The sequence below is a fragment of the Macaca nemestrina genome, chromosome 15 (genome assembly GCF_043159975.1).
Source record: "Macaca nemestrina isolate mMacNem1 chromosome 15, mMacNem.hap1, whole genome shotgun sequence".
Classification (NCBI taxonomy): domain Eukaryota; kingdom Metazoa; phylum Chordata; class Mammalia; order Primates; family Cercopithecidae; genus Macaca; species Macaca nemestrina.
The window spans coordinates 84,091,386-84,117,895 of NC_092139.1; the positions used below are offsets into that span (position 1 = coordinate 84,091,386).

At 40.6% G+C, this 26,510-nt stretch overlaps 1 protein-coding gene across 19 annotated transcripts in view; it reads left to right on the plus strand.

Moving 5' to 3' along the window:
• LOC139358657 (acyl-coenzyme A synthetase ACSM3, mitochondrial-like) overlaps nucleotides 1-26,510 on the plus strand; it is a 145,026-nt gene that overhangs the window by 70,752 nt on the left and 47,764 nt on the right. For 15 of the 19 annotated variants that reach the window (XR_011613858.1, XR_011613852.1, XR_011613860.1 and 12 more), the window contains one exon: nucleotides 16,199-16,357. The exons of 3 other annotated variants lie outside the window; for them this stretch is intronic. Coding sequence is in view for 6 of the 16 variants with exons in the window: in XM_071079964.1 (XP_070936065.1) it covers nucleotides 16,199-16,357 (159 nt within the window). In the remaining 10 variants the exon portion in view is untranslated. Of the gene's footprint in view, nucleotides 1-16,194; nucleotides 16,358-26,510 lie in introns of all 19 variants that reach the window. One more of the 19 variants, XR_011613856.1, reaches the window with a different exon arrangement.

The window sequence follows — 26,510 nt, forward strand, 5'->3', positions numbered from 1 at the left end:
GCTGTTTATGCACATCTTTCTGAAAGTGCCAACTTGGTTTCAAAGGGTTTTTTTCTTTGCTTGTACAAATAGTATTTTGAAGAGTGATCAATGTCTAAACATGTTAAATTAAGTAAAGGAAAGCAGCACATCATTTAGGGTTTTGGCACACAGCTTGCGTTCACCTTTTAGGGCTAGGTATTCACATTTTTCTTTGTTGGCCTACTAAGCTCAAATTGTGTTTTCTGAGGTTTGACAAGATGTGAGTTTGAAAAACTGCTCTTAGTTAAAACATGTTGAATTCAGTGGGAAAAAAATGCGCATCATCTATATTCAGTGTGCCATAACTTGCATTTAGTATTTAGGGCTTTACATGAATATTTTCCGAGAAGATCTAACTGGCCTCTGAAATGTTATTTTCTGAGCTTGTAAGAAATGTGTTTCTGAACAATGATCAATGTCAAAATGTTAAATGAAGAAAAACCACATCATCTAAGTTTTGGCACGAAGTTTGCATTTACCTTTCAGGGCTAGATATTTTCATTTTCTCTGTGGGCCTACTGTGCTCAGAATTGTGTTTTCTGAAATTTGACAAGATGTGTCTTTGAAAACTGTTCTTTGTTAATACATGTTTAATTCAATGATAGAAAACAGCTCATCATACATTATTTGTGTGTCATCTTTTGCTTTTAGCATATAGGGCTGTTTATGCATGTCTTGCTGGAAACACTAACTGGGCTCCAAAATGTTTTTTGCTGAGCTCGTACAAAACATGTTATAAACAGTGATAATTATAAAAAACCTGTTGAATTCAGTGATGGAAAACAGCATGACATCTAGGTTTTTGGCCCAAAGCATGCATTTAACATTCAAGGCTAGATTTTTGCATTTTCTATGTGGCCTACTATGCTTATAATTGTGATTTTAGAAATTAGAGAATATGTGCCTTTGAAAGCTGCTCTTAGTTAATACATATTGAATTCACTGAAAGAAAAAAGAACAACACATATTATTTGTGTGCCACATCTGGATTTTCACATTTAGGGCTGTGTATGTGTATCTTCCTGAAAGCACTAACTGGGCTCCAAAGTTTTCACTGAGCTTGTACAAACGGGTTTTTGAAAAGTGATTAATGTCAAAACATTTTGAATTATAAGGAAGAAAACAGCACATTATCTAGGTTTTTGGCACAAAGTTTCTGTTTATCTTTTAGAGCTAGTCATTTTTATTTTTCATGTGGGCCTTTTGGACTCAGAATTGTGTTTTTTGAGATTTGACAAGCTGTGTCTTTGAAAACTGCTTTTAGTTAATACATGTTGATTTCAGTAAAAGAAAAAAGAACATCATATATTATTTGTGTGCCATATCTTACTTGCAGCATATAGTGCTGTTTATGCATATCTTCTTGGAAGCACTAACTTGGCTTTGAAAAGTTTTTTTCTGAGCTTGTACAAAAGGTGTTTTTAAACAGTGATCATTGTCAAAAAAGGTTAAATTAAGTGAAGGAAAACAGTACATCATCTAGATTTTGCCACACAGCCTGCATTTACCTTTTAGTGCTAGATATTGACATTTTCTATGTTTGCCTACTGAGATCAAAATTGTGATTTTTGAGATTTGATGTGTGTCTTTGAAAACTGTTATAAGTCAAAACATTTTGAATTTAGTGAAAGAAAAAGGTACATCATAAACTTTATGTGCCATGTTCTGCTTTTAGCATTCAGGGCTTTATATGCATATTCCTGGTAGTGCTAACTAGACTCCAGATGCTTTTTTTAAGATGGAGTCTCATTCTTGTTGCCCAGGCTGGAGTGCAGTGGTGCAGTCTTAGCTAACTGCCACCTCCACCTCCTGGGTTCAAGCAATTCTCCTGCCTCAGCCTCCCAAGTAGCTGGGATTACAGGCACCTGAAACCACACCCAGCTAATTCTTATACTTTCAGTAGAGATGGAATTTTGCCATGTTGGCCAGGCTGGTCTTGAACTCCTGACCTCAGGTGATCTGCTCATCTCGGCCTCCCAAAGTGCTGGATAGCAGGCATGAGCCACTGTACCCAGGCTCCAAATGCTTTTTATAGAGCTTGTACAAAAAGTGGTTTTTGAAAAGTGATTAATTTCAAAACATGTTTAGTTCAGTGAAAGAAAACAGCACATGACACATTCCAAGATGGCCGAATAGGAACAGCTCCAGTCTGCAGCTCCCAGCGTGAGTGATGCAGAAGATGGGTGATTTCTGCATTTCCAACTGAGGTACCAGGTTGATCTCATTGGGACTTATTGGACAGTGGATGCAGCCCACGGAGTGGGAGCCGAAGCAGGGCGGGGCATTGCCTCACCCGGGAAGCACAAGGGGTCAGGGAATTCCCTTTCCTAGCCAAGGGAAGCCATGACAGATGGTACCTGGAAACTCGGGACATTCCTGCCCTAATACGATACTTTTCCAATGGTCTTAGCAGACAGCACACCAGGAGATTATATCCCGCACCTGTATCAGTGGTTCCCACACCCACAAAGCCTTGCTCACTGCTAGCACAGCAGTCCAACATCAGACTACAAGGTGGCAGCGAGGTTGCGGAAGGGGCGTCCACCATTGCTGAGGCTTGAGTAGGTAAACAAAGTGACTGGTAAGCTGGAACTGGGTGGAGCCCACCACAGCTCAACTAGGCCTGCCTGCCTCTGTAGACTCCCCCTCTGGGGGCAGGGCATAGCTGAAGAAAAGGCAGCAGAAACTTCTGTAGACTTAAACCTACCTGTCTGACAGTTCTGAAGAGAGCAGTGGTTCTCCCAAGCACAGAGTTTGAGATCTGAGAGACTGCCTCCTCAAGTGGGTCCCTGAACCCCAAGTAGCCTAACTGGGAGACACCTCCCAGTAGGGGCTGACTGACACCTCATACAGCTGCGTGCCCCTATGAGACAAAGCTTCCAGAGGAAGCATCAGGCAGCCACATTTGCTGTTCTGCAATATTTGCTGTTCTGCAGCCTCTGCTGGTGATACCTAGGCAAACAGGGTCTGGAGTGGACCTCCAGCAAACTCAAAAAGACCTGCACCTGAGGGTCCTGACTGTTAGGAGGAACACTAAAAAGCAGAAAGGAATAGCATCAGCACCGACAAAAAAGACATCCACACAAAAACCCCATCTACAGATCACCATCATCAAAGACCAAAGGTAGATAAAACCACAAAGATGGGGAGAAACAAGAGCAGAAAAGCTGAAAATTCTAAAAATCAGAGTGCCTCTTCTCCTCCAAAGGATCGTAGCTCCTCACCAGCAATGGAACAAAGCTGGTTAGGGAATGACTTTGATGAGTTGACAGAAGTAGGCTTCAGAAGATCTGTGATAAAAAAACTGCTCTGACCTAAAGGAGGATGTTCAAATCTATCGCAAAGAAGCTAAAAACCTTCAAAAAAAGATTAGATGAATGGCTAACCAGAATAAACAGCGTAGAGAAGACCTTAAATGACATGATGCAGCTGAAACCCCTGGCACGAGACTGCTGATGCATGCACAAGCTTCAGTAGCCGATTCGATCAAGTGGAAGAAAGGGTATCAGTGATTGAAGATCAAACAAATGAAGTGAGAAGAGAAATTTACAGAAAAAGAGAGTAAAAAGAAGTGAACAAAGTCTCCAAGAAATATGGGACTATGTGAAAAGACCACATCTATGTTTGATTGGTGTATCTGAAAGTGATGGGGAGAACAGAACCACATTGGAAAACACTTTGCAGGATATTATCCGGGAGAACTTCCCCAATCTAGCAAGGCAAGCCAACATTCAAATTCAGGAAATACAGAGAAAAACGCAAAAATACTCCTTGAGAAGAGCAACCGCAAGACACATAATTGTCAGATTCACCATAGTTGAAATGAAGGAAAAAATGTTAAGGGCAGCCAGAGAGAAAGATTGGGTTACCCACAAAGGGAAGTCCATAAGACTAACAGCAGATCTCTCAGCAGAAACTCTCCAAGCCAGAAGAGAGTGGGGGCCGATATTCAACATTCTTAAAGAAAAGAATTTTCAACCCAGAATTTCATATCCAACCAAACTAAGCTTCATAAGTGAAGGAGAAATAAAATTCTTTACAGACAAGCAAATGCTTAGAGATTTTGTCACCACAAGGCCTGCCTTACAAGAGATCCTGAAGGAAGTACTAAACATGGAAAGGAACAACCAGTACCAGCCATTGCAAAAACATGCCAAATTGTAAAGACCATCGGTGCTAGGAAGAAACTGCATCAACTAATAAGCAAAACGACCAGCTAATATCATAATGACAGGATCCAGTACACACATAACAATATTAACCTTAAATGTAAATGGGATAAATGCCCCAATTAAAAAACACAGGCTGGCAAATTGGATAAAAAGTCAAGACCCGTCACTGTGCTGTATTCAGGAAACCCATGTCACATGCAGACACACATAGGCTCAAAATAAAGGGATGGAGGAAGATCTACCAAGCAAATGGAAAACAAAAAAAGGCAGGGGATGCAATCCTAGTCTCTGATAAAACAGACTTTAAACCAGCAAAGATCAAATGAGACAAAGAAGTCCGTTACATAATGGTAAAGGGATCAATTCAACTAAAAGAGCTATATATCTTAAATATATATGCACTCAATACAGGAGCACCCAGATTCATAAAGCAAGTCCTCAGAGACCTCCAAAGAGACTGAGATTCCCACACAATAATAATGGGAGACTTTAACACCCCACTGTCAACATTAGACAGATCAATGAGACAGAAAGTTAACAAGGATATCCAGGACTTGAATTCAGCTCTGCATCAAGTAGACCTAATAGTCATCTACAGAACTCTCCACCCCAAATCAACAGAATATACATTCTTCTCAGCACCACATCGCACTTACTCTAAAATTGACCACAAAGTTGGAAGTAAAACACTCCTTAGCAAGTGTTAAAGAACAGAAATGGTAACAAACTGTCTCTCAGACCACAGGGTAATCAAACTAGAACTCAGGATTAAGAAACTCACTGAAAACCACTCAACTGCATGGAAACTGAACAACCTGCTCCTGAATGACTACTGGGTACATAATGAAATGAAGTCAGAAATAAAGATGTTCTTTGAAACCAATGAGAACAAAGACACAACATACCAGAATCTCTGGGACACATTTAAAGCAGTGTGTAGAGGGAAATTTATAGCACTAAATGCCCACAAGAGAAAGAAGGAAAGATCTAAAATTGACACCCTAACATCACAATAAAAAGAACTAGAGAAGCAAGAGCAAACAAATTCAAAACCTTGCAGAAGACAAGAAATAACTAAGATCAGAACAGAACTGAATGAGATAGAGACACAAAAAAAAATCTTCAAAATATCGATGAATCTAGGAGTTGTTCTTTTTAAAAGATCAACAAAATTGATAGACCACTAGCAAGACTAATGAAGAAAAGAGAGAAGAATCAAACAGATGCAATAAAAAATAATAAAGCGGATATCAAAACCAATCCCATGGAAATACAAACTACCATCAGAGAATACTATAAACACTTATGCGAATAAACTAGAAAATCTAGAAGAAATGGATAAATTCCTGGAGACATACACCCTACCGAGAATAAACCAGGAACAACTTGCATCCCTGAACAGACCAATAACAGACTCTGAAACTGAGGCAATAATTAATAGCCTACCAACCAAAAAAAGTCCAGGACCAGACGGATTCACAGTCAAATTATACCGGAGACACAAAGAGGAGCTGGTACCATTCCTTCTGAAACTATTCCTATCAACAGAAAAAGAGGGAATCCTCCCTAACTCATTTTATGAGGCCAGCATCATCCTGATACCAAAGCCTGACAGAGACACAACAAAAAAAGAGAATTTTAGACCAATATCCCTGATGAACATCGATGCAAAACTCCTCAATAAAATACTGGCAAACCGAATCCAGCAGCACATCAAAAAGTTTATCTACCCATATCAAGTGGGCTTCATTCCTGGGATGCAAGGCTGGTTCAACATACGCAAATCAATAAACGTAATCCAGCATATAAACAGAACCAAAGTCAAAAACCACATGATTATCTCCATAGATGCAGAAAAGACTTTTGACAAAACTCAACAGCCCTTCATTGCCAAAAACTCTCAATAAATTCGGTATTGATGAGATGTATCTCAAAATAATAAGAGCTATTTATGACAAACCCACAGCCTATATACTTAACGGGCAAAAATTGGAAGCATTCCCTTTGAAAACTGGCACAAGACACGGATGCCCTCTCTCTCCACTTCTATTCAACATAGTGTTCAAAGTTCTGGTCTGGGCGTTTGGGAAAGAGAAAGAAATAAAGGGTATTCAATAAGAAAAGAGGAAGTCAAATTGTCCCTGTTTGCAGGTGACATGATTGTATATTAAGAAAACCCCATCATCTCAGCCCAAAATCTGCTTAAGCTGATAAACAACTTCAGCAAAATCTCAGGATACAAAATCAATGTGCAAAAATCACAAGCATTCTTATACACCAATAACAAACAGCCAAATCATGAGTGAACTCCCATTCACAATTGCTTCAAAGAGAATAAAAGATCTAGGAATCCAACTCACAAGGGATGTGAAGGACCTCTTCAAGAAGAACTACAAACCACTGCTCAAGGAAATAAAAGAGGACACAAACAAATGGAAGAAAATTCCATGCTCATGGATAGGAAGAATCAATATCGGGAAAATGGCCATACTACCCAAAGTAATTTATAGATTCAATGCCATCCCCATCAAGCTACCAGTGACTTTCTTCACAGAATTGGAGAAAACTACTTTAAATTTCACATGGAAGCAAAAAAGAACCTGCATTGCCAAGACAATCCTAAGCCAAAAGAACAAAGCTGGAGGCATCACGCTATCTGATTTCAAACTATACTACAAGGCTACAATAACCAAAACAGCATGGTACTGGTACCAAAACAGAGATCTAAGACCAATGGAACAGAACAGAGCCCTCAGAAATAATACCACACATCTACAACCACCTGATCTTTGACCTGACAAAGACAAGAAATGGGAAAAGGATTCCCTATATAATAAACTGTTCTGGGAAAACTGGCTAACCATATGTAGTAAGCTGAAACTGGATCCCTTCCTTACACCTTTTACAAAAATTAATTCAAGATGGAATAAAGGCTTAAATGTTAAACCTAAAACCATAAAAACCCTAGAAGAAAACCTAGGTGATACCATTCAGGACATAGGCATGGGCAAGGACTTCATGTCTAAAACACCAAAAGCGATGGCAACAAAAACCAAAATTGACAGATGGGATCTAATTAAACTAAAGTGCTTCTGCACAGCAAAAGAACCTACCATCAGAGTAAACAGCCAACCTACAGAATGGGAGATAAATTTTTAGAGTCTACTCATCTGACAAAGGGCTAATATCCAGAATCAACAAAGAACTCAAACAAACTTACATGAGCAAAGCAAGCAACCCCATCAAAAAGTGGGCAAAGGATATGAACAGACACTTCTCAAAAGAAGACATTTATGCAGCCAACAGACACATGAAAAAATGCTTATCATCACTGGCCTTCAGAGAAATGCAAATCAAAACCACAATGAGATACCATCTCACACCAGTTAGAATGGTGATCATTAAAAAGTCAGGAAACAACAGGTGCTGGATATATACCCAGAGGATTATAAATCATGCTGCTATAAAGACACATGCACATGTATGTTTATTGCAGCACTATTCACAATAGCAAAGACTTGGAACCAACCCAAATGTCCATCAATGATAGACTGGATTAAGAAAATGTGGCACATATACACCATGGAATACTATGCAGCCATAAAAAAGGATGAGTTCATGTCCTTTGTCAGGACATGGCTGAAGCTGGAAACCATCATTCTCAGCACTTAGACTCCCATAAAATAATAATGGGAGACTTTAACACTCCACTGTCAACATTAGACAGATCAACGAGACAAAAAGTTAACAAGGATATCCAGGAATTGACCTCAACTCTGCACCAAGTGGGCCTAATAGACATCTACAGAGCTCTCCACCCCAAATCAACAGAATATACATTCTTCTCAGCACCCCGTCACACTTATTCCAAAATTGACCACATAGTTGGAAGTAAAGCACGCCTCAGCACATGTAAAAGAACAGAAATTATAACAAACTGTCTCTCAGACACAGTGCAATGAAACTACAACTCAGGACTAAGAAACTCAATCAAAACCGCTCAACTACATGGAAACTGAACAACCTGCTCCTGCTTGAATACTGGGTACATAAAGAAATGAAGGCAGGAATAAAGATGTTCTTTGAAACCAATGAGAACAAAAATGCAACAAACCAGAATACCTGGGACACATTTAAAGCAGTGTGTAGAGGGAAATTTTTAGCACTAAATGCCCACAAGAGAAAGCAGGAAAGATCTAAAATTGACACCATAACATCACAATTAAAAGAACTAGAGAAGCAAGAGCAAACACATTCAAAAGCTAGCAGAAGGCAAGAAATAACTAAGATCAGAGCAGAACTGAAGGAGATAGAGAAACAAAAAAACCTCCAAAAAATCAATGAATCCAGGAGCTGGTTTTTTGAAAAGATCAACAAAATTGATAGACCGCTAGCAAGACTAGTAAAGAAGAAAAGAGAGAAGAATCAAATAGACCCAATAAAAAATGATAAAGGGGATATCACCACCGACCCCACAGAAATATAATCTACTGTCAGAGAATACTATAAACACCTCTACGCAAATAAACTAGAAAACCTAGAAGAAATGGGTAATTTCCTGGACACTTACACTCTCCCAAGACTAAACCAGGAAGAAGTTGAATCCCTGGATAAACCAATAGCAGGCTCTGAAACTGAGGCAATAATTAATAGCCTACCAACCAAAAAAAGTCCAGGACCAGACGGATTCACAGCCGAATTCTACCAGAGGTACAAGGAGGAACTGGTACCATTCCTTCTGAAACTATTCCAATCAATAGAAAAAGAGGGAATCCTCCCTTACTCATTTTACAAGGCCAACATCATCCTGATACCAAAGCCTGACAGAGATACAAAAAGAAAAAGGGAATTTTAGACCAATATCCTTGATGAACATCGATGCAAAACTCCTCAATAAAATACCGGCAAACTGAATCCAGCAGCACATCAGAAAGCTTATCCACCATGATCAAGTGGGCTTCATTCCTGGGATGCAAGGCTGGTTCAACATACACAAATCAATAAAGGTAATCCAACATATAAACAGAACCAAAGACAAAAAACCCATGATTATCTCAATAGATGCAGAAAAGGCCTTTGACAAAATTCAACAGCCCTTCATGCTAAAAACTCTCAATAAATTCGGTATTGATGGAACATATCTCAAAATAATAAGAGCTATTACGACAAACCCACAACCAATATCATACTGAATGGGCAGAAACTGGAAGTCTTCCCTTTGAAAACTGGCACAAGACAGGGATGCCCTCTCTCATCTCTCCTATTCAACGTAGTGTTGGAAGTTCTGGCTAGGGCAATCAGGCAAGGGAAAGAAATCAAGGGTATTCAGTTAGGAAAAGAAGAAGTCAAATTGTCCCTGTTTGCAGATGACATGATTGTATATTTAGAAAACCCCATCATCTCAGCCCAAAATCTCCTTAAGCTGATAAGCAACTTCAGCAAAGCCTCAGGATACAAAATCAATGTGCAAAAATCACAAGCATTCTTATACACCAGTAACAGACAAACACAGAGCCAAATCATGAATGAACTCCCATTCACAATAAGTTCAGAGAATAAAATACCTAGGAATCCAGCTTACAAGGGATGTGAAGGACCTCTTCAAGGAGAACTACAAACCACTGCTCAGTGAAATAAAAGAGGACATAAACAAATGGAAGAACATACCATGCTCATGGATAGGAAGAATCAATATCGTGAAAATGGCCATACTGCCCAAGGTAATTTATAGATTCAATGCCATCCCCATTAAGCTACCAATGACTTTCTTCACAGAATTGGAAAAGACTGCTTTAAAGTTCATATGGAACCAAAAAAGACCCTGCATTGCCAAGACAATCCTAAGCCAAAAGAACAAAGCTGGAGGCATCATGATACCTGACTTCAAACTATACTACAAGGCTACTGTAACTAAAACAGCATGGTAATGGCACTAAAACAGATATAGACCAATGGAACAGAACAGAGCCCTCAGAAATAATGCCACACATATACGGCCATCTGATCTTTGACAAACCTGACAAAAACAAAAAATGGGGAAAGGATTCCCTATTTAATAAATGGTGCTAGGAAAATTGGCTAGCCATAATTAGAAAGCTGAAACTGGATCCTTTCGTTACTCCTTATACGAAAATTAATTCAAGATGGATTAGAGACTTAAATGTTAGACCTAAAACCATAAAAACCCTAGAGGAAAACCTAGGTAATACCATTCAGGACATAGGCATGGGCAAGGACTTCATGTCTAAAACACCAAAAGCAATGGCAACAAAAGCCAAAACTGACAGATGGGATCTAATTAAACTAAAGAACTTCCACACAGCAAAAGAAACTACCATCAGAGTGAACAGGCAACCTACAGAATGGGAGAAAATTTTTGCAATCTACTCATCTGACAAAGGGCTAATATCCAAAACCTATAAAGAACTCAGTCAAATTTAGAAGAAAAAAAAAAACCCCATCAAAAAGTGGGCAAAGGGTATGAACAGACACTTCTAAAAAGTAGACATTCATACAGCCAACAGACACATGAAAAATTGCTCATCATCACTTGCCATCAGAGAAGTGCAAATCAAAACCACAATGAGATACCATCTCACACCAGTTAGAATGACGATCATTAAAAAATCAGGAAACAACAGGTGCCAGAGAGGATGTGGAGAAATAGGAACACTTTTACACTGTTGGTGGGACTGTAAACTAGTTCAACCATTGTGGAAAACAGTGTGGTGATTCCTCAAGGATCTAGAACTAGAAATACCATTTGACCCAGCCATCCCATTACTGGGGATATACCCAAAGGATTATAAGTCATGATGCTATAAAGACACATGCACACGTATGTTTACTGTGGCACTATTCACAATAACAAAGACTTGGAATCAACCCGAATGTCCATCAGTGTCAGACTGGATTTAGAAAATGTGGCACATATACACCGTGGCATACTATGCAGCACAGGAAGGGGAACATCACACACTGGGTCCTATTGTGGGGAGCAGGGGAAGGGATAGCATTAGGAGATATACCTAATGTAAATGATGAGTTAATGGGTGCAGCACACCAACATAGCACATGTATACATATGTAACAAACCAGCATGTTGTGCACATGTACCCTAGAACTTTAATAAAAAAAAAAAAAAGAAAAAGTGGCATATATACACCATGGAATACTATGCAGCCATAAAAAAAATGAGTTCATGTCCTTTGCAGGAACATGGATGAAGCTGGACATGCCTCAGCCTCCCGAATAGCTGAGATTACAGGCGCCTGCCACCATGCCTGGCTAATTATCACAAGATAATCACAAGCCCAGCTAATTATCAGCAAACTATCACAAGATCAGAAAACCAAACACCACATGTTCTCACTCAAAGTGGAAGCTGAACAATGAGAATACATGGACACAAGGAGGGGAACATCACACACCAGGGCCTGTCACGGGTGGGGGGCTAGCGGAGGGATTTCATTAGGAGAAATACCTAATGTAGGTGATGGATTGATGGGTGCAGCAAACCACCAGGGCACGTGTATACCTATGTAACAAACTGGTGGATTTACATGGAAATGTTTTATTTCTGTCAATCCTGCTACATTTTTTAGTATTCTTCTGTAGAGATTTCCCTTTCCCCTTTAATTACCTATTTTTAATCAACATTAATTAGAATCAGCATAGGATTCTTTTTTGAATCACTTCTCTCATTTTATAGTGCATACTTAACAGCACTCTGCCATACTCTTGATCACATTTTCTCTCTCCCTCTCATATTCTGTCATAAATAAAATAGGTGATTCATTGAGCTAGGTCATGTGAAATCAGGAAGCAACAAAACTAGTGGAGTGTTGAGATGAAAAGCCATGTCATCTGTAGAGCTATGAGATGGCCCATGGGAAATCTAAGACTTGAGTTGAGCCCTCTGGGATAAGAAGAATTAAGAAGGATAGGAGCAAAGAAAGGGCATTCCAATCATGGGGTGAGGAATGACCATTTTGAAATAGAAAAGAGAGTTGTGAGAGAGAAAGATGAAAAGGAGGCAGCATCTTCAATGTCAGAATGTGGAGTGTGGTGTTTTCCTGAAGAGAGGGCACAGGTGTTAGTGCAATGAAGAAATGTAGAGAAAAAAAAGTCAGTGCTTATCGAACTAAGCAAGTAATTATATGGAAGATCAGTGGCAGGAGGATTCAAAACTGGTGGAAGGATAGAATCCAGAAGGAAACACAGGGCTTGAACTCATTGTTTGTGATGGAGATGGAAGGAAATGCAGGAAAATTCAAAGGACAAGGTGGTTAAATATGGAATGAAGGAAAGAGAGGACATTCAAAATGACATCCAAGTAATGACAGAGAGGGAAGTAAGAGGGGAAAGATGAGAGCAGAGATGCAGCTAGTCCTGATGTCAGAGACACTGTCCTGTTCACATCTATATTTCCAGCTCCCTTGTAAAGTTGTGTAAAGCAGTGTCCACCTGTTTTTCGGCTGGATCCATCTAGTCTAGAAAAGGTTAGGCCAGGGCTTTCAAATTTTAATGTGCAAATGAATCACTTGGGAAACTTGTTAAAATTCAGATTCTGATTCTGTAGGTTTGGAACAGGGTGTGAGATTCTGCACCCTTGATAGTGTTGCTGCTGTTGTTCTGTGGCCCATACTTTGCATAGCAAGAGGTTAGGGGATTTCTATGCAGACAAGCCAAGCCCAAAGCCCATGGTTGTGAAAAAAGAAACCAAAACAATCAGTTCCTTTCTCATCCCTAGGGATCATCTTCGTGCCCAGACCACCCAGTTGAAGGTCAAGGACATTCTCTACTGACTACAAATGTCTAAAGCCAAGGGCATTGTGACCATAGATACCCTTGACCCAGAGGTGAACTCCATGGCTTCTGAGCTCCCCACTCTGAAAACTAGGCTCCTGGTGTCACAGCCATGAAGGTTGGCTGGACTTCTGATCATTGGTTAAGCGGGTTTCTGGTCTGATGAATATGGTCTCTGAGTACATGTAGAAAATGACCATTTACTCCGAAGTGGTGGGAAACAAGCACCCAGTGGTAGGAAGCTCACCAGGTCGGCTGTAAGAAACCTCACCTGTGTTACTGATTTGCTCTATGACCCTGGCTTACTTCCTTCCTCTCTCTTGATCTCAGTTGCTTTATCTGTAAAATTTCAAGTTTTTTAGCACGTCAGACTTCTATGTTCCTCTCATTAGAATATACTCACCCCTGGGACTGTGCAAAGGAGATTTGTAAAGTCAGGGGTTATTGTGTTGCACATATATATATGTGTGGGTGTGTATGTATATATGTGTATGTATATGTGTATGTATGTGTGTATATATATGTGTATGTGTATATATGTGTGTGTGTATATATACACGTGCATGTGTATGTGTGTGTGTATATATATACATATATACACACATATATATACATATATACACATATATACATATATACACACACATATATATGCACATATATATGTATGTATTTCATTCTCACCCTTTCTCTCTTTCTCTTCCCCACCCCTCATCACCAAGGTCACAGAGTTTAATTTAAAAAAACAAGCTTAGCAGTCTGGTTAAAAGCACGGACTAGGGTGCAGACTGCATTTGAATCCTGGCTATGCCACTTGCTAGCTGTATATTACCAAGCAAATTACCTAACCTCTCTGAGCCTCAGTTTTCTTATCTACAAAATGGGCATGATTAGAGTAGTACTCGCCTCCTAGGGTTTCTCTGAGTATTAAATGAGTTCCTATTCGTAAATCACTTAGAGCATTGCCTGAAACATAGCAAGTGCTATTTGTGTGTTCTATTAAATTATTTAAAGATTCATTATATTTTACCAGTTTCTCAAATGAAAAAATGCCAGTCCACATGTCCAAATCACCCATCAAGTCAGTTTGATGCCTAACACTGGAAGAGCCAGTTTTCCTCCAGTGTTGCAAACTCCCAGTTTCCTGTCCATGCATCATGTTGTTTCTTTTGCTTCCCTAGAAGATGAAAAACCAGCAGTCATAACCTTTTTCCTTTTGTCTTGAATCCCTTTGCGGATCAGCATCCCCAGAACACATCTGTATTAAGTCACAGACCTTGGACCCGGTGGTCATCTTCTTCATCGGTGGGACCACAGGCCTCCCCAGGATGGTGAAATACAGCCATGGGCTTACCTTACTATCCTCTTTCCCTTCATGGTAGGAAAGAGGGTACTGACATAGAGGCTGGATCCCAGATCTGGGCGAGGTGTGTGTGTGTGTGTGTGTGTGTGTGTGTGTGTGTGTGTGTGTGTGTGTGTCTTGGGAAAGGAGCTCTAAGTAGAAGTGACTCCATCCTCTTTCTCCCTTCTGCTGTCTTTGTTTCAGACCTCTCAGGGTCTGAGAGGTGAAGTCTGGGAATCCTAAATGTTTCCTAACAGAGGCCTCAGAGTGACAAAGGAGGCACATTTAAGTCCTATCTGAGCATCTTCATAGGAGATGTGGAGGAAATGTGGGTAGAGACATTCTGCAGGCCACACACATGACAAGCCATTGTGTTCCTGAAAGTGGTTCCACGGTTTGATGGAGAAAGACAGAATATTCTAGCAGAGTGACCTCAGATGACAGAGCCTCTTCTATCCCCTTTTATGGGCAAATCAGACTTAGAGTTTCCCAATTATTAACTGCTAGGGAAGAAAATATCTGGAACCAAGCTATGCCAAGCCATCACCCCTAACCTAGAAAAAACAATACATAGAGGGTGAAGCTCTAGCCTTGTGTTAATTATTTAATCACCTGTAAACCAAACCTCTCTCTCTGCACTTTCTCATCTCCAACTAGTAATATTCGGAATGGACCAAATTCTTTATATTTTCTAATTTATTAACGTATTAACCAGAACATGGAGCAGAGAAGTTTTCTTGTATTATCCAGAGGAGAGGTACTGGGTATTTGCACTAATGATAACAATTGAGTAGCAAAACTCATGGAGGAATGGAGGTGAGATAAGGGAGAGCTTTCTGTACAGGTAGAATAATATGTGCAAATGCACAAAGATATGAAAAGTAATATTCATAGAACTATAGAGATGGGAATATCTGGTGCTCAGAGTGTAAGGTGAAGGACCAATGGGAAGAGTTGGAAAAGTGAGCAAGGCTTAGACCATGCAGGGTCTTGCAGGCCTTGTTGTAGAGTTCGGACTTTATTAGGAAAACAATGGGGAGATACTAAAAGGTTTTTTTTTTTTTTTTTTTAAACAAAGTCTTACTCTGTTGCCCACGGTGGAGTGCAGTGTCACGATCTCAGCTCACTGCAACCTCTGCCTCCTGGGTTCAAGTGATTCTCGTGCCTCAGCCTCCCAAATAGCTGGAACCACACCCAGCTAATTTTTGTATTTTTAGTAGAGACAGGGCTTCACTATGTTGGCCAGGCTGGTCTCAAACTTCTAACCTCAGGTGATCCACCCACCTCAGCCTCCAAAAGTACCGGGATTACAGGCATGAGCCACTGCGCCTGGCCAATACTGCAAGTTTTTCAGTGAGGGGGAGATCTGATCAGATTTGTATTTTGAAAAGGTCACCATGGCTGCAGGATGGAGATTGAGTTGGAGAAAGTTAGAATTGAGTTAGGGAAGGCCAGCTAAAGGCTCTGAGACTAATCCAGGCACAAGCTGGTAGTGGCATGGACCACGTGCCAGAGATATGAAGGAAATTAACACAGTTGAGATTTTAGGAAATAGAGTGCACCAGATCTGCTGGATAGACATGGGAGATGGGAGGAGGTCAAGGTTGATGCCAAAGTTTGGGGCTTGGACAACTTCATGGATGGTGATGACATGTATGGATACAGAGAACACTAGAGGAGAATCAGTTCAAGAGAGGTAGTATGATTGAACCAGTTTCAGTTACATGTAATCGAAAAATATTTGGCAGTACACCTTTCAGGCCTGGGGTGGGTCCATAGCTAAAAACCAGAGTGCCTAGTCCATCATCACATCAGCCATGATCACACAGTTGAAGCCACTGCATTTTGGAGTTAGCAGGAAATTACTGAGCCTGAAGACATCTGATAGCATCTGGTGCCCGTCAACTCAGGCTGGATTCTGGCTGCCTTGGGGACCCTGTTTGAACCATGGACAAGAGGGTGTACAGTCTTCATCCATTATGTGCCGCAGCTTGACGCCAAGGTCATCGTACAGGTAAGAAGACTTACCCTTCCTCTATCAACAATATTCCAGGAAAAAAATCCATGTTTCCGGACCAAAAGCTGGACCCTGCTAAAAAACATCTTATTAAGCAAAGAAGCCCATGAGCCTAAGAATCCTGGGTCTAGGCTTCTCAAAGTGTGGGACAGTGAATGGGAGTCATTGTATCTCAGTCACATTAAAACGTGACCTTGCAGAAAATGCATATTACCACGCCATCCTTCAGACCTGTGGATCAGCCTTTGTAGACTTGGGACCCAGGAGGTGCATATTGAAAATTTAAAGCAAGCGCAACAAGCCCAACTTTCCAGGATCCTGGAGACTGACTGCAAGAACCAAGCAGCTGGGGTGTGTGTGTGTGTGTGTGTGTGTGTGTGTGTGTGTGTGTGTGTGTGTGTTCTTAATATGATGAAGTGTTTAAAAACAGACCCCTTGGAGACCAGGCATGGTGGCTTAGGCCTGTAATCCCAGCACTTTGGGAGGCTGAGGCGGGCGGATCATGAGATCAGGAAATCGAGACCATCCTGGTTAACACGGCGAAACCCCGTCTCTATTAAAAACTATAAAAAATTAGCCGGGCGTGATGGCGGGCCCCAGTAGTCCCAGCTACTGGGGAGGCTGAGACAGGAGAATGGCGTGAACCCGGGAGGCAGAGCTTGCAGTGAGCCGAGATCGCGCCACTGCAACTCCAGCCTGGGCGACAGAGGGAGACTCCATTTCAAAAAAAAAAAAAAAAACAGAAACAGACCCTTTGGAATATGACAGATCTAGCTTCTTATTCCACCTTTGAAATTAACTAGCAGGTTACATGCCACTCTGAGTCTCAGTTTCCCTATCTGTAATATAGGACTTCTTTACATTTTTTACACCTATTTTTAAAATAGGTGGCTCACGCCTGTAATCCTAGCACTTTGGGAGGCCGAGGCGGGTGGATCACGAGGTAAAGAGATTGAGACCATCCTGGCCACATGGTGAAACCCCATCTCTACTAAAAAAAAATTAAAAATTAAAAAAAAAAATTTTTTTAAATTACCTGGGAGTGGTGGTGCATGCCTGTAGTCCCAGCTACTCAGCAGGCTGAGGCAGGAGAATCGCTTGGACCAGGGAAGCAGAGGTTGTGATGAGCCAAGATCGCGCCACTGCACTCCAGCCTGGGGAAAGAGTGAGATTCCGTCTCAAAAAAATTTAATAATAATAATTACTACCTCATAAAATTTTTGGTAATATTAATGAGATGATAGAGGCAAAGTGTGTAAAGTGCTTACCCCTGAGGCCAGCACATAGAAAACACTCTATCAGTGTCAGCTGCTGTCGCTATTTTATGATGAGTAAATCACGACAATTCAAGTCACCTGCACAAACTCCTCTGTACATCCCTTCACCCAAAACTTTTCTTTATGTCTCCACTCACACTCTTGCTTTCCCTCTCAGAGGAAGACCTACCCCTCCACCTCTCAAAATCCACCCAGATCCTGTTCTATTTCCTGGCTGTGAATAAAGAGACCTTCTTTAATAATCTTTAATCTATTATGCATTTTATCCTGTATTTTAAATGTCTCACTTTTCGCTAAGTTTTGCTTCTTCAGTCCATAAACATATTCAGTGTCACTATCCTAAAATGCCTTCCTTTGAACCTGCTACACACTGGGTCAACCCATCTTTTCCACCTTAACACCAAACTTCACCAACGAACATTCTCCATTTGCTACAGCACCTCTGCTTCACCTAGCTTGCTCCTGAATACTGCAGTCCTCCAATGGTCTGCCCTTGCATTTCCTCTGCAATTTCCTTTACTTCCATTTTTCTCGGCAAGCACATCAATGCAGGTGACTGTCAAAACTGTACCTAGAATCTAGTCTTCTCTGTCCAAGCTGATTCTCCCAGGCTAGCAATACATTTCCAACCTGCTAATTGGTCAAGTCCATCTGATCATTCCTCCACCCCCTCAAACTGCCCTTCCCTTATCTCATTTCCTGCCTCTATATCAGTATCTCCTCTTGCCTCACCATCATTATATTCTGTACCACATTCTGCACTTGAGACTTAAAGCACCACAAGCAACACTGACTCCACTCTTCCCACCCTCATGCCTAATTCTCCCTCTCCTATAGGGAGTGTCCCAAAAGGTCTTTATGTATTTTAAGCTTGAGTAGTTTAAAATGATATACATTTACAAAAAAATCAGCATTTGTACATTTATTCTTATTTCCCACTTACTATTTTTATAAATTATTCATAACAATTTTTAAATATATTTATTCTATTAGTTCCTCTAATTGAAGACTAAAAACAAAAAAGTCTTTTTTTTTTTTTTTTTTTATTCAGAGGGTACATGTGCAGGTTTGTTACATGAATATATTACATGATTCTGATGTTGGGGTAAGAATATACTCATCAACCAGGTAGTGAGTATAGTACTCAATAAGCAGTTTTTCAGCCCATACCCCCTCCAACTCCCTTCTCATAGTCCCCATCTTTATGTCCATGTGTTCTCAATGTTTAGCTCCCACTTACAAGTAAGAGCTAGTGATGTTTGGTTTTCCACTCCTGCATTAATGTGCTTAGGATAACAGCCTCCAGTTTCATCTATGTTGCTATGAGGGATACAATTTCATTCTTTTTTTTTTAATTGTTATACTTTAAACTATGGTACATGTGTACAACGTGCAGGTTTGTTACATATGTATACATGTGCCATGTTGGTGTGCTGCACCCGTTAACTCACTTGTCGTTTACATTAGGTATATCCCCTAATGCTATTCCTCCCCGTCCCCCCACCCCATGAAAGGCCCTGGTGTGTGATGTTCCCCTTCCTGTGTCCAAGTGTTCTCATTGTTCAATTCCCACCTATGAGTGAGAACATGCGGTGTTTGGTTTTTTGTCCTTGCGATAGTTTGCTCAGAACGATGGTTTTCAGCTTCATCCATGTCCCTACAAAGGACATGAACTCATCTTTTTTATAGCTGCATAGTATTCCATGGTGTATATGTGCCACATTTTCTTAATCCAGTCTATCATTGATGGACATTTGAGTTGGTTCCAAGTCTTTGCTATTGTGAATAGTGCTGCAATAAACATACCTGTGCATGTGTCTTTATAGCAGCATGATTTATATTCCTTTGGGTATATGCCCAGTAATGGGATGGCTGGGTCAAATGGCATTTCTAGTTCTAGATCCTTAAGGAATTGCCACACTGTTTTCCACAATGGTTGAACTAGTTTACAGTCCCACCAACATTGTAAAAGTGTTCCTATTTCTCCACATCCTCTCCGGCACCTGTTTCCTGTCTTTTTAATGATCGCCATTCTAACTGGTATGAGATGGTATCTCATTGTGGTTTTGATTTGCATTGCTCTGATGGTGAATGATGATGTGTACTTTTTCATGTGTCTGTTGGCTGCATAAATGTCTTCTTTTGAGAAGCGACTGTTCATATCCTTTGCCCACTTTTTGATGGGGTTGTTTGATTTTTTTCTTGTAAATTTGTTCAAGTTCTTTGTAGATTCTGGACATTAGCCCTTTGTCAGAAGGGTAGATTGTAAAAATTTTCTCCCATTCTGTAGGTTGCCTGTTCACTCTGATTGTAGTTTCTTTTGCTGTGCAGAAGCTCTTTAGTTTAGTTAGATCCCATTTGTCAATTTTGGCCTTTGTTGCCATCACTTTTGGTGTTTTAGTCATGAAGTCTTTGCCCATTCCTATGTCCTGAATGGTATTGCCTAGGTTTTCTTCTAGGGTTTTTATGGTTTTAGGTGTAACATTTAAGTCTTTAATTCATCTTGAATTAATTTTTGTATAAGGTGTAAGGGAGAGAGCCAGTTTCAGCTTTCTACATGTGGCTAGCCAGTTTTCCTAGCACCATTTATTAAATATGGAATCCTTTCCCCATTTCTTGTTTTTGTCAGGTTTGTCAAAGATCAGATGGTTGTAGATGTGTGGTATTATTTCCGAGGACTCTGTTCTGTTCCATTGGCCTAGATCTCTGTTTTGGTGCCAGTACCATGCTATTTTGGTTACTGTAGCCTTGTAGTATAGTTTGAAATCAGGTAGAGTGATGCCTCCAGCTTTGTTCTTTTGGCTTAGGATTGTCTTGGCAATGTGGACTCTTTTTTGGTTCCATATGAACTTTAGAGTCGTTTTTTCCAATTCTGTGAAGAAAGTCGTTGGTAGCTTAATGGGGATGGCATTGAATCTATAAATTACCTTGGGCAGTATGGCCATTTTCATGATATTGATTCTTCCTATCCATGAGCATGGTATGTTCTTCCATTTGTTTATGTCCTCTTTTATTTCACTGAGCAGTGGTTTGTAGTTCTCCTTGAAGAGGTCCTTCACATCCCTTGTAAGCTGGATTCCTAGGTATTTTATTCTCTGAACTTATTGTGAATGGGAGTTCATTCATGATTTGGCTCTGTGTTTGTCTGTTACTGGTGTATAAGAATGCTTGTGATTTTTGCACATTGATTTTGTATCCTGAGGCTTTGCTGAAGTTGCTTATCAGCTTAAGGAGATTTTGCGCTGAGACTATGGGGTTTTCTAAATATACAATCATGTCATCTGCAAACAGGGACAATTTGACTTCTTCTTTTCCTAATTGAATACCCTTTATTTCTTTCTCTTGCCTGATTGCCCTGGCCAGAACTTCCAGCACTATGTTAAATAGGAGTGATGAAAGAGGGCATCCCTGTCTTGTGCCAGTTTTCAAAGGGAATACTTCCAGTTTCTGCCCATTCAGTATGATACTGGCTGTGGGTTTGTCATAAATAGCTCTTATTATTTTGAGATACATCCCATCAATACCTAGTTTGTTCAGAGTTTTTAACATAAAGGGCTGTTGAATTTTGTTGAAGGTCTTTTCTGCTTCTATTGAGATAATCATGTGGTTTCTGTCTTTGGTTCTGTTTATATGCTGGATTAAATTTATTGATTTACATATGTTGAACCAGACTTGCATCCCAGGGATGAAGCCCACTTGATCGTGGTGGATAAGCTTTTCGAAGTACTGCTGGTTTCAGTTTACCAATATTTTATTGAGGATTTTTGCATCGATATTCATCAGAGATATTGGTCTAAAATTCTCTTTTTGTTGTTGTTGTTGAGTCTCTGCCAGGCTTTGGTATCAGGATGATATTGGCCTCATGAAATGAATTGGGGAGGATTCCCTCTTTTTCTATTGATTGGAATAGTTTTAGAAGGAATGGTACCAGCTCTTCTTTGTACCTCTGGTAGAATTTGGCTGTGAATCCATCTTGTCCTGGACATTTTTTGGTTGGTAGACTCTTAATTATTCCCTCAATTTCAGGGCCTGTTATTGGTCTATTCAGGGATTCAACTTCTTCTTCCTGGTTTAGTCTTGGGAGGGTGTATGTGTCCAGGAATTTATCCATTTCTTCTAGATTTTCTAGTTTATTTGCATAAAGATGTTTATAGTATTCTCTGATGGTAGTTTGTATTTCTGTGGGATCGGTGATGATATCCCCTTTATCATTTTTTATTGCATCTATTTGATTCTTCTCTCTTTTCTTCTTTGTTAGTCTTGCTAGTGGCCTATCAATTTTGTTGATCTTTTCAAAAAACTAGCTTCTGGATTCATTGATTTTTCAGAGGGTTTTGTGTCTCTATCTCCTTCAGTTCTGCTCTGATCTTAGTTATTTCTTGCCTTCTGCTAGCTTTCGCATGTGTTTGTTCTTGCTTCTGTAGTTCTTTTAATTGTGATGTTAGGATGTCAATTTTAGATCTTTCCTGCTTTCTCTTGTGGGCATTTAGTGCTATAAATTTCCCTCTACACACTGCTTTAAATGTGTCCCAGAGATTCTGGTATGTTGCGTCTTTGTTCTCATTGGTTTCAAAGAACATTTTATTTCTGCCTTCATTTCTTTATGTACCCAGTAGTCAAGCAGGAGCAGGTTGTTCAGTTTGCATGTAGTTGGGCGGTTTTGAGTGAGTTTGTTAATCCAGAGTTCTAGCTTGATTGCACTGTGGTCTGAGAGACAGTTTGTTATTATTTCTGTACTTTTACATTTGCTGAGAAGTGCTTCACTTCCAACTCTGTGGTCAATTTTGGAATAAGTGTGATGTGGTGCTGAGAAGAATGTATATTCTGTTGATTTGGGGTGGAGAGTTCTATAAATGTCTATTAGATCTGCTTGGTGCAGAGCTGAGTTCAATTCCTAGATATCCTTGTTAACTTTCTGTCTCATTGATCTATCTAATGTTGACAGTGCAGTGTTAAAGTCTCCCATTATTATTGTGTGGGAGTCTCAGTCTCTTTGTAGGTCTCTAAGGACTTGCTTTATGAATCGGGATACTCCTGTATTGGGTGCATATATATTTAGGATAGTTAGCTCTTCTTGTTGAATTGATCCCTTTACCATTGTGTAATGGCCTTCTTTGTCTCTTTTGATCTTTCTTCATTTAAAGTCTGTTTTATCAGAGACCAGGATTACAACCCCAGCTTTTTTTTGTTTTCTATTTGCTTGATAGATCTTCCTCCATCCTTTTCTTTTGAGCCTATGTGTCTCTGCACATGAGATGGGTCTACTGAATACAGCAGACTGAGGGGTCTTAACTCTTTATCCAATTTGCCAGTCTTTGTCTTTTAATTGGAGCATTTAGCCCATTTACATTTAAGGTTAATATTGTTATGTGTGAACTTGATCCTGTCATTATGATATTAGCTGATTATTTTGCTTGTTAATTGATGCAGTTTCTTCCTAGCATCAATGGTCTTTACAATTTGGGATGGTTTTGTTGTGGCTGTTACCAGTTGTTTCTTTCCATGTTTAGTGCTTCCTTCAGGAGCTCTTGTAAGGCAGGCCTGGTAGTGACAAAATCTCTAAGCATTCGTTTTCTGTAAAGGATTTTATTTCTCCTTCACTTATGAAGGTTAATTTGATTGGATATGAGATTCTGGGTTGAAAATTCTTTAATTTAAGAATGTTGAATATTGGCCCCCCACTCTCTTCTGGCATGTAGAGTTTCTGCTGGGAGATCCACTGTCAGTCTGATGGGCTTCCCTTTGTGGGTACCCAACCTTTCTCTCTGGCTGCCTTTAACATTTTTTCCTTCATTTCCACTTTGGTGAATCTGACAATTATGTGTCTTGGAGTTGCTCTTCTCGAGGAGTATCTTTGTGTCATTCTCTGTATTTCCTGAATTTGAATGTTGGCCTGCCTCGCTAGGTTGGGGAAGTTCTCCTGGATAATATCCTGAAGGGTGTTGTCCAACTCGGTTCCATTTTCCCCATCACTTTCAGGTACACCAAGCAGACGTAGATTTGATCTTTTCACATAGTCCCATATTTCTGGAGGCTTTGTTCATTTCTTTTTACTCTTTTTTCTCTAAACTTCTCTTCTCACTTCATTTCATTCATTTGATCTTCAATCACTGATATCCTTTCTTCCACTTGGTCAAATCGGCTACTGAAGCTTGTGCATGCGTCACGTAGTTCTTGTGCCATGGTTTTCAGCTCCATCAGGTCATTTAAGGACTTCTCTACACTGTTTATTCTAGTTAGCCATTCATCTAATCTTTTTTCAAGGTTTTTAGCTTTTTTTTTGCAATGGGTTCAGACATCCTCCTTTAGCTCGTAGAAATTTGTTATTACCGATCGTCTGAAGCATTCTTCTGTCAACTCATCAAAGTTATTCTCCATCCAGCTTTGTTCCATTGCTAGCGAGGAGCTGCGTTCCTTTGGAGAAGAGGCACTCTGATTTTTAGAATTTTCAGCTTTTCTGCTCCAGTTTCTCCCCATCTTTGTGGTTTTATCTACCTTTGGTCTTTGATGATGGTGACCTAGAGATGGGGTTTTGGTGTGAATGTCCTTTCTCATTGTTAGTTTTCTTTCTAACAGTCAGGACCCTCAGCTGCAGGTCTGTTGGAGTTTGCTGGAGGTCCACTCCAGACCCTGTTTGCCTGGGTATCACCAGCGGAGGCTGCAGAACGGCAGATGTTGCTGCCTGATCCTTCCTCTGGAAGCTTTGTCTCAGGGGGCACCTAGCCATATGAGGTGTCAGTCACCCCCTACTGGGAGGTGCCTCCCAGTTACGCTACTCAGGGGTCAGGGACCCACTTAAGGAGGCAGTCTGTCTGTTCTCAGACCTCAAACTCCATGCTGGGAGAACCACTACTCTCTTCAAAGCTGTCAGACAGGGACATTTAAGTCTGCAGAAGTTTCTGCTGCCTTTAGTTCAGCTATGTCCTGCCCCCAGAGGTGGAGTCTACAGAGGCACGCAGGCCTCCTTGAGCAGCGGTGGGCTCCACCCAGTTCAAGCTTCCTGGTCGCTTTGTTTACCTACTCAAGCCTCAGCAACGGTGGACCCCCCTCCCCCAGCCTCGCTGCCACCTTGCAGTTCTATCTCAGACTGCTGTGCTAGCAGTGAGCAAGGCTCTGTGGGCATGGGACCCTCCAAGCCAGGCACGGGATATAATCTCCTGGTGTGCTGTTTGCTAAGGCCATTTGAAAAGTGCAGTATTAGGGTGGGAATGTCTCGATTTTCCAGGTACCATCTGTCACGGTTTCCCTTTGCTAGGAAAGGAAATTCCCTGACCCCTTGTGCTTCCCGGGTGAGGCAATGCCCCGCCCTGCTCCGTGGGCTGAACCCACTTGTCTGACAAGCCCCAATGAGATGAACCTGGTACCTCAGTTGGAAATGCAGAAATCACCCATCTTCTGCATCACTCACGCTGGGAGCTGCAGAGTGGAGCTGTTCCTATTCGGCCATCGTGGAACCTCCTATATCCTTTATGGGCATTTATGTATCTTTTAGGGACTCTGAAATTGAAATAGCTATTCAAAAATCAGAGCTAACATGTTTTAGACATAAGAGTTAGATTATCAGAGTTTAATGATTGCCCTTACAGAGCTACCTCTGAATTGTAATTTGATTTTACTCATGAAGCTTCAGTCTGGCTGTATTCTGTTTCCATCTGTGTTTCAAAGCTCATATGACAGCCAAGTTTTGCAACATTCCTCAGATGATGGCCTTGGTCCAAACTTGGTAGACATCTTATCAGGGCATAACTAATGACTCCACCTGAGACTCTGCCCAGGTGGTCTTTATGTACTTTGGTTTAAGCTTCAGAAGAATGAGGAAGACATCCTCAGTAAATCTAACCCTCCTATTATCACTCTGGACCCTGTCTGTACCAGGAGAGGGTGATGAAGTGGAAAAGTGATCCTGATGGTGCTACTTTCCTCATCACCAAGAGCTGGCTAGGCTCAGCCTCATGCTAGCTGGATCCACATGGCTCTCAGGCTTCCAGAAACAGGTTATGTTGGTAAATCAGAATAAGTGGCAAGAAACGTTGAGAGAGAAAGGAAGAACATTAACTAGCAAAGGTGGCTTTGTTAGGTACATGAAGACTCCCTCAGAGAGAATAGATGGTAAATGTTTCTTTTTAGACATTTAAAGACCTCAGACTCTCAATCTTTCCTGGATCTGGGAAAGACATAAAAAGGGGGCAGGGCATGACTGCATTAATAGAGATTCTCTACAGATGCAAATTTTCCCCATAAAAGATGGCACGGCCATCTCTATTTGCTAGCTAAGTGATGGTCATTTCAAAAATATGTCAAAGGAATACATTTTGGGGTAAATTATTTTAATTTTTTCCATTCACATCAGCCTCTTCTGTTTTCTCTGTAATTCATTCTGCCAGAGCTGTTCCCTGTGACCCTTCTCCTCTCTTTCCCTACACTCAGCACAATCTGCTCTGATGTCCTGAACAATTCATTTCCAAACCCTAACATGCATTCCCCATTCAGAAATACAAAAGTCCTTAGTTAGCATTGCCCAGGCTCCATAGAACAATGTATGGTTCTATTATCACCCTAGCATGTCTGTAAGGTCTCATCTTTTACCCCTTTATGATTATTAAAATCTGCTTCTTAGCTATATAGAATGCTTCCCCAAGATGTGTTCTCATAAAACACAGTTCTCCCTCTTGTTACATGAATATCCAAATTTAATCCAAACTTTCCCAATTTAACCCAATAACCTCACCACACCCACCCACCCTCTGCCAGAAGAGTTCACAGGGGCTAGGAGGAAGTGAATGATGTCTACTTGGCCATGACTGTCTATAAAATGACCAGAAGACAAATAAGAAAGTGAGGAACTAGAAGGATGAATGATCTGGGCAAGAGAC